The sequence below is a fragment of the Cuculus canorus genome, chromosome Z (assembly GCF_017976375.1).
Source record: "Cuculus canorus isolate bCucCan1 chromosome Z, bCucCan1.pri, whole genome shotgun sequence".
Classification (NCBI taxonomy): Eukaryota; Metazoa; Chordata; class Aves; order Cuculiformes; family Cuculidae; genus Cuculus; species Cuculus canorus.
Genome location: NC_071441.1, coordinates 34,152,488 through 34,166,575, shown reverse-complemented (window position 1 = coordinate 34,166,575; position 14,088 = coordinate 34,152,488). Strand labels below are relative to the sequence as shown.

General features: G+C 43.4%; 1 protein-coding gene across 1 annotated transcript in view; it reads right to left on the bottom strand.

Annotated features, from left to right (window-relative positions):
• The window catches only part of CHSY3 (chondroitin sulfate synthase 3), a 113,070-nt gene extending 103,489 nt beyond the window's left edge, over positions 1-9,581 (bottom strand). The window contains exons 1-2 of the mRNA XM_009568153.2: positions 8,872-9,581; positions 7,212-7,495 (exon numbers count right to left, since the gene is read on the bottom strand). Coding sequence (XP_009566448.2) covers positions 7,212-7,495; positions 8,872-9,508 — 921 coding nt within the window. The 5' untranslated portion in view covers positions 9,509-9,581. The remainder of the gene's footprint in view (positions 1-7,211; positions 7,496-8,871) is intronic.
• Between the last annotated feature and the right edge of the window lie 4,507 nt (positions 9,582-14,088).

The window sequence follows — 14,088 nt, the reverse complement described above, 5'->3', positions numbered from 1 at the left end:
ACCATACACACTCTCAGCAACTCTATACTATTTGATTTACCTGGTAATCTGCAACAAACACTTCATCTTTAAAAAGGCGGAAGCAGGGCAGTTTAACAAAATGCTTTGTCAAAGTATGACCAAATAATCATGATAAAATCTCTATGTGTGAAAGGGAAATGTATTTCAGCACGCCTAGGAAAGACAAAAGGTTGAAATGAAACATAATTCTGGGAATAGCAGTAGAAACTAATGCTTCCACTGTGGTTTGGTTTACTTGCCTTTGAGGTAAAGGACAAAATCCCTGAAACATCAGGATTTCATTATGCTTTATTTCATTGATTCACTTAAAGCACTGAATCCACCACTGACCATAAAGCAGACAAGTTCTTCATCTATAAGTCTCTTCTTAAAAAACAGGCTTATTCCTTCCATAGTGCGAGAGGCACTAGCAAGAGTGATGATGGGACTGGTTTAAATGAGAGGACACTGAGTTGTGCTACAATTGTGTCACCTCATGTTAACACACCTGAAAAAGCTAGCTTTCTGCACCAGAGTTCAATGGAAATGCTACCTCCACTATACCAATTGCACAAAAGTCCTGAGAAAGCATTTCCAATAAAATGAGAGCAAACATGAGGCAAATTTGAGTATGTCTCGGTCTACATTTCCATAGATGGTTCAAGATACCCATATGCAGAACTAAAGACACAGTTTTAATCATTTAAGAACTTGTCCTCGTGGTTTTCTTTTCCTTGTCAGTGGGATGTTTTGGTAACTCAAATGAGCTTATTCTTAAACATAGTCTGGCACATTGATAGCTCCTTGCATATCAGAAGAAGACACATTAAAAGGAAAGTGTATCCACACTTTCTTCACATCATGGAGATGGAACCACACCCCCAGAGTTTTCCAGCACCTTTGTAACTCAGCACCAAGAGCCAGAATTACATAGCTGCCAAGCTTCATAAAAGGCACAAGCAATATTTCCTCTTGGGGCACAGCAGGAAAGACAGAACAGCCAATTAACAAGACAGAAAAACAAGACGAGCTAACTCACAACAAGGGCTGCAAAACAGCCCCCTTAGCTCTTGGCTCTACAGCTAAGACACCATTGTACTATTGACTCCCTGGCCACAGGCTTGTGTGTGCTGGTGCAAACCTTTGTGGTAGCTGTAGGAACACCATCGGAATCCTTCACAATAAAAGCCCCCCAGAAAGGTACATCCAACCCTTGCATACCTGCTGAGCCACACAGAGAAATGCTTAGATGCCTCAACAACATACAAGTACCAGGGATGACTTTGCTTTCTCTCTGCGAACTTCACCAACACCTAACCAAGCTGATCTTTCCAGGATCAACAAGAGGCAAAAAGACAGCCAGCACAGGGTACACGAAACCAAGGGAGACAGCACCCTCGAGCATTCTCCCCTAATTCTCCCAGTAAAAGAGTAAATGAACAACAGCAGGCAGCTCAGATGAGGACCAGAGCCACACCGGACAAAAGTAATGACCCAACAATAACCCCACTTACCACAACAGGATATGCATTTAATTATTTGGTCTTGAGTACACAAAGAAACTCGACACCACAGTTGTATGGAAATATAACTCAATTTTATAACAAGGTGAGAACCACAATAAAGCAAAAAGTTTGTTGACTACCTTTAACATTGTTGCTAATTATTTACAAACAGTTAAGAGCACACACACAATCCTGTATCTTTAATTGGCCGTTTGTGTAAACAGCTCTGAGGCCTCTGTGATCGTCCCATTCCTCTTCATATACCCTCAGAGACCCCAGCTACAGATTTAATTATCGACTCTTCTCTGCATTTCTAGTCTAGGACCCCTGATAGCTTGCTCTACGCTTTTTTAAAATGGTTGCCGCATTTATGTTCACTACCTAATGAAGTTGCCTAAACCCAACATCTTATGTGGGGGTGAGTACTGCTGCTTCTAGATTATCATTCCAGTACCCAAATGAGCAATATACCACGTTACAGTCATCAAAGGCAAATACACCTCTAATGCTTCTGTTTGGTGCAGTGTTCAACTCAAAGCTGACTTGGGATCCACAAACACCTTCACCAAAGCGAGAGACAAAGCCTCAAATTAAAACTTCAAATATCTCACGAAGGAAGACTGACATTAAAAAGAAATATTTTTAAAGGAAGCCAGGAATAGCTTACAAAGGTTCCGGCACTTCTGGAGACAGTCACAATACCAGTGCACTGTTAAGAGAACCTTTCTAAGCATGCAGTTTGATCCAAATGGGCATTTTCCCAAGATATTTACACTAATGGTTAGTGTAACAACTGCAAATCAACAACAAATACAATACTAGAGAGCTATATTATTAAAGAAGAGGTTATAGTAATAAAACTGTATTTTATGGTTGTCATAGAACTCTAAAAGGGAAGAAAACAATGGGAAAACAGATACAAATATTAATGCGGACTGCTTATCTGTTCAATGTTTTCTTTCACTATCAACGTACACGCTACCAAAAACCCAAAAGTATACAATGTGTTTTATATGAATGTAGTTTTTAAGTTTAAAATTAATGTAGTAGCTGTTGGACTTGATGATCCTTATGGGTCCCTTCTAACTTCACATATTCTATGATAATTTCTCCCACAGAAAGGAAAAAAAAGGGTACAAAAAGAAAAGTGTTGCAAACTTAACATTAGAATGAATGTTCCAAATAAACTGATGACTGGTCTTTAAACCTTTTCAATCAGAATTTGTCATCTTTCATGTTCTGAAAAAAACCCTTTTTTTATATTTTTACCCTTACAATGTTGGATTCCTGCTTGAATTTTTACAGCCACTTAACTCAAGTGCTGCACTTTAGTTTGTTGCTCTGTTATAAACTTAGGTTACAAATTACAAAATGGTCTTCTGAAACCAGAAACATAATTTAAAAAAAAAATAGAAGGGGACGGAATGAAGCAATCAGCCTTTTCTTCCAAATGGTCCTCAATAGTCCTATACCATAATGCAAGCATCTCAGATTTTAACTATAGTTTAATTTCCAAGGAATAAAACAAGTATGAGTCACTAAAGTCAAGCTAATCCCTTCATTCACTTACAGAAAAACATTTAAAGGCTTGAGAATTAGATATTTAAATATCGATTCTGAAAGCACAAAAGCCAAAGGTCCTTTTAACTGTTATTTTACTGTTATTGATTTGGGCTAGAAGAAGTTCTAATGTATAACAAAAACAGAAAATCTTTTTACAGAGGTATTAAGACACATTTGTCAGGTATATTACACCTTAATCATTACAAGTATCATCAAAACTGTAAGATAAATTAAGATATAGTTGAAAAACTTATCAAGACAAGACTGGATCATCAGTAGAAAGAAAATGATCCATTCAAAATATAGCAAATACTTCTCCATGTAGCAAGGAAATGTACCAGATTTAGGCTGCAGTTCAACAGTTGCTTCCAGCCAATTCAAACATAAGCTGCTCCCAAAAAGGACAGTTTGACACTCTCCTGCCCCTGCATTTCTCGCTGGCCACGATCATCTCTTCTTTCTGTGATGACAGCGTTCAGCAAAGCTTTGCTTCAAGTACTGCTTCAGCTGAAGAAAATGAGGTGGGTCAGGTTCAGGTTAAGTGGAGCCTGCCCGCTGCTCCAGCTCACCACAGCGCTACACCAAAAAGCGCTGGTTGCTGCAGAACAGGACAGCAACCAAAAGGAGCAACCACTCTTCAGTGTAGACCCAGGCATATGCAGGCTTAGAGCAACTGTCAACTTGCAGCTCAAGGGCAGGTTTTACCTGCTCCATTCGGCACAAGTGCCCTAAAACCCCTGTTACTTGAGTCACTTTCTCAGCAATCCAATGATTAATTCTTTATGTGAAGTGCAAGAGGTTCATCAGCAGAGGCATTCAAATCTGGCTTCAAAGATTTAAACTCTAGAACAAGCGTGGCTTATTGCAGGCTTGTACACCCTTTCATTTCTTATTCATTCTGACAAAAATAAATATTCACAAAAAGAGGTTAAAGTTGGAATCCTCTACTTACCAGCAAGTGTATTACACATATAAGCTACCACAGCTTACTAGTTAACTCTGAACAACAGCAGAATAAACTCCTGCAGGCAGGCTATTGCACCTATGCCAGCTGAGCCACCCAGCAAAGATCAAGCATTTCAGATTTTCTTTTGAACTCTTTGATTTCTTTTACCCCTGCCAAAAAAAGACTTCCCAATTCAGTTCTTAGAAATGAAAGCTAGTTAAAAATGATGAAACAGTGATTCAACTTTTCTCAAGCTTTTCTGCTTCTATGAATTTTAATGGAATTATCTCCAGTTTCTATGAGTCTTCAGCAACACCTACTAAATACAAGTTGTGCAACTTCCCAAAAGGAACAGTGTTCATAAAAATCTTGCAGTTCAACAGGATTCAGTTTAATACTTAGATAAAACAAGAGGACTTCAGGACAAAAGTGATCCAATGGGTCCTTTCCAACCTTGTGATTCTGTGATTCTGTGAATATGCAGAAAGTCCTGGCTTAGGGTTTGCACACACATACCTGCGGGAATAATTCCCCTTCTAGAAAACCAAGAGTGCTGCTGATCTGAGGCAGGAATGAAAAAGTAAACAGCAACACTTTCAGTGCCCTAGAAATAAAGTCAACCTAGTCAGTCATTCCTGCAACCAACTAATATATCAACCTGCAACACGCCAATTGGTTCAACTGCAATATCAGACCGCTTGAAACAACCTGCTACACAACACAAACTATGCCGAAGCAACAATGCAACTTGTCTCTCTCCAGACACCCTCTTTCATTCCTTCCTTTCCATATAGATTTAATGCTAAGCAGTGTTGTCTTAATAATCTGCATCTCCTAGAGCACCTCCCATACTGGCAACAGAGTCAAAAATTCTTCTAACAGATGGAAACACCGGTCAGAAGGGAGCAGCTGCTATGCCTAACATATTTTTTCTTGTTCCATTCCTTATTATATAGATTTAGGGCCTTCAAGAGCAACTGACAGTCAAAAATCATGTCACTCTATTTCAGATCCCACAGAATCACAGAATCATAGAATCACTAGGTTGGAAGGGACCCACTGGGTCATTGAGTCCAACCATTCCTAACACTCCCTAAACCACACTCCTCAGCACCTCGTCCACTCGTCCTTTAAACACCTCCAGGGAAGGTGACTTGACCACTTCCCTGGGCAGCTTATTCCAGTGCCCAATGACCCCTTCCGCAAAAATTTTTTTCCTGATGTCAAGCCTGAACCTCTCCTGGCGGAGCTTGAGGCCATTCCCCCTTGTCCTGTCCCCTGTCACTTGGGAGAAGAGGCCAGCTCCCTCCTCTCCACAACCTCCTTTCAGGTAGTTGCAGAGAGTAATAAGGTCTCCCCTCAGCCTCCTCTTCTCCAGGCTAAACAACCCCAGATCTCTCAGCCGCTCCTCATAAGACTTGTTCTCCAGCCCCCTCACCAGCTTCGTTGCTTTTCTGTGTTTTTCTTTACCACGTGGGTTTTTTTTTCCACGAAGTTTCTCTTTCCAGGGCACAATCCTGCTCTCAAAAGCTGAGCTTCTGCTTGGTCATATAACTTGGTCTCCAAAACTGAAGAAAGTAAACGTATTTTTTTGCTCAATCTCACTTACAGCCAGTGCCTGGAGCCAACATTTTCCAACATTCAGCATCAAAATAAATTACAGCCATAGGGACAATGTTACCTATTATCAGTTCTCTTCCCTTTCCTAGATTTGTTCCTAAGAAGACAAACCAGAAAAATAAACCCTGAACTCCTTCCAAGATACGACTGTCAAGGCAGAATCATAGTTCTGCTACCTGATATGGATCAGCAGGCATCACATGCCTATAAGGATTTGAAAACAGCCTCGTACAGACACAGTGCCAGCACATCAGCATGCAAGATTAAGCTGCCAATGCAGCACCTAGTTTGGAAGTCTGATTAAAACCCAATAGTCTTACAATGACGTCTAGCTGCACAACGAATGCCTTCCCGGCTTCACCAGTGCAATAAGTGTATATTTCACATCAGCATTTACAACGTTTATTGAAATAGTCTCTGAAAGCACCCTTCTATTGTGAAGTAAAGGATAAGATTTCCACCTCTAAGATTTCTACCTAGTTACTATCAAATATTCAAAATCTTTCTTTCACCTGTCACATGCACTGTAGCCTGGCAAACCCGTTTTTCAAACAGCCAGATTTCTCCAGGCCATTCAGAAAATTACTTATCTGCAAAACTAATTTTTATTCCTGTCTTTTTGTCATTAATAGCAGATAACCTCTTTCAGTGGCCCACTTACTTAATGATTTTTCTTGCTTAACAAGGGAGTGTCACAAAAGCAAGCGTACATCAGTATTAAAGAACCAGACAAAATAACTAGAATCATCATATTTGCTGTCACTCTTTACCCTTTCTGGCAGTTGCGCACTTAGTCTGGTTTTATTTATGAATATAGTCTTGCTTCTAATCACAGTATTTCCAGAGAAGTAGGCCTGAATTTTAGTCACAGCACTGCAAGCAAATTTTTTGTGTACCATAAGGAAATACCGCTATGGAGCTAAGTCATCTGCTCATGAAATGTCTTCAGTATGGGAAGATTTACTACACTGTGTGTCCTTAATAGCCTATAACACTGTTTTACCCCCAAGAAAAACACTGTCAAAAGCGTATCACAGACACAGGCAGTGTAACAAAGTTCATTTCTGTACAAGAAAAAAAAAAAAAACAGGCAACCCCTATCTCTGCTTTTTCCAGTAGTGAATTCCATTAAAATATATATGAGTAACTAAGACAATACAGGCATTTCTTCTTCAAATGCCACAACATATAATAACTCAAGAGGCAGAACAATCAGATATGCTGCATGATTATTGAAAACCAAGTTCTTAAAAAGGTCTTGGTCATACTCTAATACAGCAGAGTCCTGTATTAGAAACCCTCAGGGTTTAGCAACTTATAGCATAGCAATACTTACAACATGGCTGCAGGAATTGTCACCAGTGAAAACTGAAAGACACAAGTAGACACAAATATGCTTGCAGCAACGTGCCATGAACGTTTTCCTCTCTTTTTTCCTTACAGTCTACAGTACACATTCTGGTGCATGCACTAAAACATAGTTACGGTGGAAAGAGATTGTGGATACAGCTACTTACATTGCAAGAGGTACAACTCTGTAAACAAGCAGCAACATTGTAATTTATGCTATCACTTACCTCATATGACCAAACACACTGAGTTCCTCCAAACCTTCGGACACACCTGCCCACCTCCACATCCTCATGAGTCGTGTACATTTCTCGAAGGCATTCACCTATATGTGGTACCATCCTCCTGAGAACCTCCCGGCTGAAGATCATTCCCGGCCCTCCCATGCAGAAATTCTCTCCAGGCTCCAGTCCAAGTTTTCCGAGTTCTTCAATATTACCCAGACCAGTCTGGCCCAAATACAGAGGCTTACTGCTGTTCAGTGAGCGAAGAAACTCTTCCAATTTTTCACCTGAAAAAGAGAAAACATTACTGTAATTTCTCTGCCTCCTCTGCCAGCCATCTCTTTTCCTGTACCTCGAGCTTTTTTAGAAACACAACAGGCCCTCGAGACTGTCACAGGAAACCACTTCCAAAGCAGTATCTGATACCTAATTGAAAATATCCTTGGACAAGTTTACTGTTCACAGACTTCTTTTTTTTGTCTCATTAATTAACATTACAATGATGTTTCCATTCAGCTGAAAGTCAGAATATGATCCAAACTTAAGTTTACCAGTAAACTTTGTTCTGTTCAACCTACACTGATTGAAAGCATTCCCTTACTAGTTTGAAACTCTCTCTGAAGTAGGACAATTTTCCAAGGCAGGGGAGGAAGGGGAAGGGAGAGGAAGTGAAAGGTATTGTTTTAATAAGATGAGTTTTTGGAAAAAGACCAGAGCAAATATCCATCAACGAAGACAAATACATTTGATTACAGAGTAAATATCAGACCAAGGTAAAATTCAGGCACCTTCCAAAGTATTATATTTCCAGTGACACAATGTCTACACGCTTGTCTTTCAACCCCCTTTACCTACTTCTTCTAAGAAATTGTGATTTCATATTCACTTGAAATTAAAAGTTTCTGGACAGCCTTTAACGCAGAACCCCGGGACAAATTGAAGGCATGTTCATTACAATTCCAAAACGAGCCCAAAGAAAACAGTGGCAACTTTTACACCTGCAAACAGATCCATACACATGCACGTGTGGTATTAGTTCACAGATGAATGACAGCTGACAAGTATGCAACGCCAGAAACAAAACCAAGTGTCAGACAGGGACAACCAACCTCCAGCTTTGAACGGTGCTTTCAAGCAACCACGCTCACAACCTAGGCTCACACTTACTAATTTAAGCTTCCCATTCTCTCCTAAGAGCAGGACACGGAACGACTAGCTGCGGCAGAAAGAGCAGACCGACAGGAAGCGGGCTGCAAACTCTTCTAACAGTGCCAGAACACCCGCGCGGAAACGGGACCGGAGCTGTTCAACGACAGCAGAACGACAGCGGCACCAGCAGCCTCCAAAGGCTTCATCTGCTCAGCCGAAACGCCGCTGAGCCAGCGGGGTGCGGAATACATCGTTCCCGAGTAGCGCGGAGCAGCAGCCGAGCTCCCCGCCCCAGCCCCTCTCCGCCGCCCGCGGAGCGCGGGGACCGCATCCCCGACCGGGACCGCATCCCCGACCGGGACCTCCCGGCTCCTCGGGGCTCCCACGGGGCTGGACTGAGGCGGGGCATTCGGCTTCCGTTCTGCGCTCCTCGGGACCGGCAAAAGCCAACTCTCCGCACTCGCGAGCCTCCCAGAACGCGGCTCGCCCCCTCCTACCTCCTCCCTCCCGTTACCTTTAATGTAGACGTCGTCGTCCGCCCGCATGAACCACTCGTACTTGTCCAGGTAGTGGTCGTGCATGTACTTGAGCATCATGAAGGACTTCTTCTGCGGCGGGTAGGAGTCGTCCACGCCGGGCAGGGCGACCAGGGGCAGCGGGGGCAGCCCGGGGGGCGCGGCGGAGCCCTGGCTGGAGAAGAACTCGACGCGACCGGGCACCGAGGGCGCCCAGGTGCGCTGCGCCGCCACCGCCCGGCTGCCCAGGTACTTTTGCGCCGTCATCACCCCCACGTAGAGGAAATCGCGGGGCCGGGCGCAGCCCCCCCAGTCGCCGCTGCCGTTGCGGCCGCCTCCCCGCTTCTCGCCGCCCTCCTCCTCTTCCTCCTCCGGCTCCCCTTCCCCGCCGGCCGTGCCCTCCTCCGCCGCGGGCGGCAGCTCTCGGCGCCCGCTCCTGAATCCGGCGCCGCCCGGCGCCACCTCCGCTCGCCCGACCCCGCCCGGGCGCCCGGGGAAGGCGCAGAGCCCCGCGCCGCGCCGCCTCTTCTCGCCGAGCTCGGCCACCCTGGGGGCGATGAGCCAGGAGGCGGCGGCGAAGCCCAGCACCAGCCCCAGCGCCACGCTCAGCCAGGGTCTGCGGGACCGCGCGGCCATCGCGCTGCCGGGGCGGCTCCCGGGGCGGCGGAGCGAGCCGCGCTCCCGGGGCTCCGCCGGCACCTTGTGGCTGCGGCGGCTGGTCCCTCCCCGCCCCTCCCACCGCTCAGCCTCCCCCGCGCCGCTCGGCCCGCGGCTGCCGAGCGCCTCACGCCGGAGGGCGCCGCCGCCCGGGCCGCTCCGGGAGGGAGCGCTCGGCCTTGGTGCGGAGGTGCCCAGGGAGCCCCCGTCCGGATGGGTCCCTCGCGCGGAGCGTGCGGGCGGGAAGGCGCGGCGGGGGTGCGCTATCGGGAGGAGGGATGCCGGCTGCTCTGCCCCTGCTCCAGCCTCCGATCCCCTGCCCGCAACAACTTTCCGTCCCTCCCGGGCGGCGTTTCCTCTCATGCCGTGGATCCTGAGTGTGTCGTTATGGTCACCGCCTCCCAGATGTTGCAGAGCATCCTCAGGACCTCCCGACGGGCTGCACTGTCCGCAGCCCGGGGTGACTGACGACAGGAATTAAGCGTTCCAGCCACCGTGTCCGTAGAGAGAGTTTTCGTTCTGAAGATCAATATGTTCCTCCTATCTCCCTTATTTATACGCATCCCTAATTTTATCACGCGAGATGCTCATCTCCAGCAAAAGCCGTACATTGTTCCTCACACCCTTTGTCGTTTCACTGAACCACATCCAAGTTTCTGAAGATCCAAGTAGCATGCATTTGGCAGCAAACTCACCCTTTTTTCCTAGCTAGATCTATGGAATGGTCTGCCACTTCTCGTGACTTTATCAATTGCCAGACACATGTGTCAAGCGGAAAGGAGGAGTGTGGAAGCTGGCATTATGTGATGCAAGAAAAAGTAATGGAATAGTCATAAGAGAAAAAAAAAATTAAGCCTTCTGAAACAACAGAAATTACTTCACCCACCTATTGAAGAAGAAAGCCTGCTCTGCACAGTCTTTAGCTGTGAAGAGGTCACCTACTGAAACAATTTTGAGTTTTCCTTCTGCCTCTGCCACATGCAGTGAGTAGGCTGTGTGCTTTTTATGGTTTTGAGCTGTGTGAGCGTCAGGCTCAGGAAACATCCCTTCTAGCTTTCCCAGCACTCAGCATCCTTTCCAAAGGAGTCCATCATTCATTTCCTTTCTACATGCACACAGGCTGGAGCATTTGTAGCAAGACTCCAGGTACCAGGTGCATAGACATATTCACTTCACTTTCACCATGAAAACCAGCCCAATCAATGTGTCCAGGCACATAAATATCACCCGAGATGTTCTGTAAGCAACAGAGTGACAGATCCTGTATCTGCTTTCACCAGGCTATTAAGAAGCAACAAGCTAAGGGGCAAGGCTGTCCCTCAGAAAGCCTTCACAGCGGCATTAGGGATTACCACTATCAGGAGTGTCTCAGCTTCCCATATCACGTGTTTCTAATTATAATCTCAGGGAAATCTAATTTTTGGCTTTTCTTTTGTAAAAAAAAAAAAAAAAAAAAAAGTGGAAAAGGCAATCTCCATTTTCACCCCATAGTTTTACAGCCTCTAATCAAACTTTTTACACACAGGACTTTTGATGAAGGAACTATAGAAACATGGGGGTATCATTCTCCCTAGCAATACTTTTAAACTAAAAGAATATTTTTTTAACTCTAGTGGCTGTTCTTTCTTCCACAATGAAACCAGCAGAAGCCACAGTTCAAGTGGTTGGGTATCAAGTTCTCACTCTTGCTTTACTTGTCTGAAATTATTTCTGGCCACACAAAACCCATCCATTGTTTTCAACGGGCACAAAGCCCCGGACTGAAGGGGTGCTCTACACACCTACGACGTCAGAGAGGAACACACCTACGACATCAGAGAGGAACAGAGTTGTTTTTTCCCAAACTTTTTCTCCTCTTCCTCGTTAGTAGTCTTGGTACTTTTCCTTCTCAGGTGCAAGTCCAAAGCCACCAGTGATAGATGGTGAAAAATTACTAGTAGCCTTCAAATTCAACACCAGACAGCAAAGAAAGTTGCTATAGAGTTAAATATCTAGTGCATTCTTGGATGTTTTCACTCAGCTAGCTTGTTGAGATGTCTGAATATGATACCGACACTTGAGCTGCAATTTGCAGATCACAGCTACTGTGTAAAGCACTCCTAAAACAACATGGCCTGAACAGCTTTCACAGTCTCTTCTCAGCAGCCATAGGTGAAATGTACTGACTAAAGCTAGCTGCACTTTAAGCGACGCTAAGGGTAAGTTCTGAAACTCTGTCTCTGGGCGCAGTCTTTTATCCTGCTGGTCCCATGTCCTGTGTCAGTCATCTTGAGGAACAAGGCTTTAAACAGTACAGGTTGATCAGCTGAAGCACATACAGAACCAGAGCAGGTTAGAGCTGAACAGGGAAGAAAAAGCATAAGATCTAATTCCACCATCAGAAAGGAGTTCACCAAAGTAAGTTCTATTCAGTTCCAGAAATCCTACATAAACCAACAGGTCTGTTAGAGCAACAGGATTTATTTTCCACATTAGGAAGCAGTGGCTAAAACTTAAAACGTGCCAGCTGTAAAAGAAAACTGAAGTGAGGTTGTAAGGAGAAATTAATTGCTCCAGTTGCATTAAAGCTGTTACTTCAGATAGAACTCCTGACCCTTAACTGTGCTGAGTCTTGCTTTGAAGAGAGCTTTATGGCATAGTAAGATTAAATACATTTTTATGTATTTATATATATTTATAGACACACATATCAAGGATCAAGAAGTTGTTAATGTTATTTGTTGATAAAGCAGGTAATTGCCATTCCAGCTAAAAGGCCATTTACTTGGGATTGTTGGCACAGTGAGCGTTTCAGCTTTGCACATGAGTTTTGTTTGAATGTGTCTTGGTATGAAAGTCAGATGATGTATGGTTCCTTCAAGGCAGACCAAAATCCACTTTAACATTCAGTTAGGCTTTTTCTTTAGGTTTTGAAGTATTAAGGATAGGTTTAGAGAATTTCAGGGCTGGAGAACTACTTCATACATCTATTTTGTGGCGCATTGTACTTCAAAAAGCAGCCTTTGGGATGGCTTCAATTTATGCTCTAGCAGCCACTATAATAAACTCTGTTAGGCACTTAAGAAAGACTGACAGCAATGAAAGCCATTTTCAAAATGCACCAAAAATGCCTAACAAAATGGTAACAAATGTATCTGCTGATGCAAGAAATGAGGAACTTAATACCGATATACTCATTATTGAAAGGATTGGAGCTGTTAGTATCAATAATCAGATACAGGTTAGTATCAATAATCAGATAATGAGATACAGGTCTCAACATTTTGTGGTATGGTCTCAGTATTTGAAGCCAAACCAAAACTTTTTTCACTGTTTTTTCACTTTCATCACAGTACCACGATGAAACAGTGAATATCTCCCTTTTAGGTTCATGAAGTTACAAAATATTTATAGCATTTGGCTCTAAGTGATAGACCATAATGTGCCCATCCCACAAAAATGGCTTGCTTCAGAGTTAGCATGGCCATCTGCAAAAGACGTTTCAATTGCCTTGGAGAGCAGACTTCTGAAAATTTTAAGCTTGAAATTCCCCTTGGGCATTCAGTATTATTGTGGAGGCATGTACATGTCACTTACAGAGCAGAAGTTGTCACTGCCATCTACCCTTTAGCATTTTTATAAGTATATAAAATTGTATGCATTTATTCATTGATACATCTGAGTAATTGTATGCATTATTGGTATATTAACTATGAAATAGTTTAACTTTACTTATTCTTATTCTTATGTTCTAAAACTCCATGGAGTTTATGCTGAACTTATGTGGTGCCTGCATCACTGCAGTATCAGACTCTATATCCATTTGCTTTTCTATCTATGGTTTGATTTTGCAAATTATTGGTCCAGGTTATTAACCCTCACAGCCATCCCACTGAATTTGGTTAAGGCCTTTTCTGTTGATTTTACCGGGCACTGGACTCAGCCAGATCTTGAGTAAATACAGTCCTTTCTTTCAAGAGAGATAAGGTCCTTGTGTACATTCAGCCATACTCACACACTTGTGGTCTTACCACCATTTCCTTGTAGAGCAACAACAGCTACTGGAGCAGAAATTCAGCTGCAGTATCTTTCTCCTTTACTGCTGTCAACAAAGCCACTTCTGAAGCTCCACGTCCTCAGTTCTGTTCCAGACTGAGATCAGTGAAGTGCAACAGGCATTACTGAGAGAAAAACATTTATGTCTTCCAGAATTACTCACAGTTCTGGAAATCCAGGAACAACTTGAGTTTTAGACTCAAGATGAATTTGCAATGTCAGCTATTACAAAACCCATCTTTTACTTGTGAAACAAACATACTTTATCTGCAGTTTAATGGAAGATAAATGTGGAACTCCATACTCCTGTACTTTATTTTTGGATTAAAGCTAGGCTGTGAAATGCATACTTATGAAAATCCTTCCAGATTTAATGTTTGCAACATTTATTTATGAAGTATCATGACACAATTTTTCATTGGCAATTTATATGCAAATTTTATTTTACCTGTTTTACCTTTCTCCTTTTTCAAAGTGTTTTTTTTTTCTTCTCTTTTTGTAGTTTTCCCTCTTAGGACACAAAT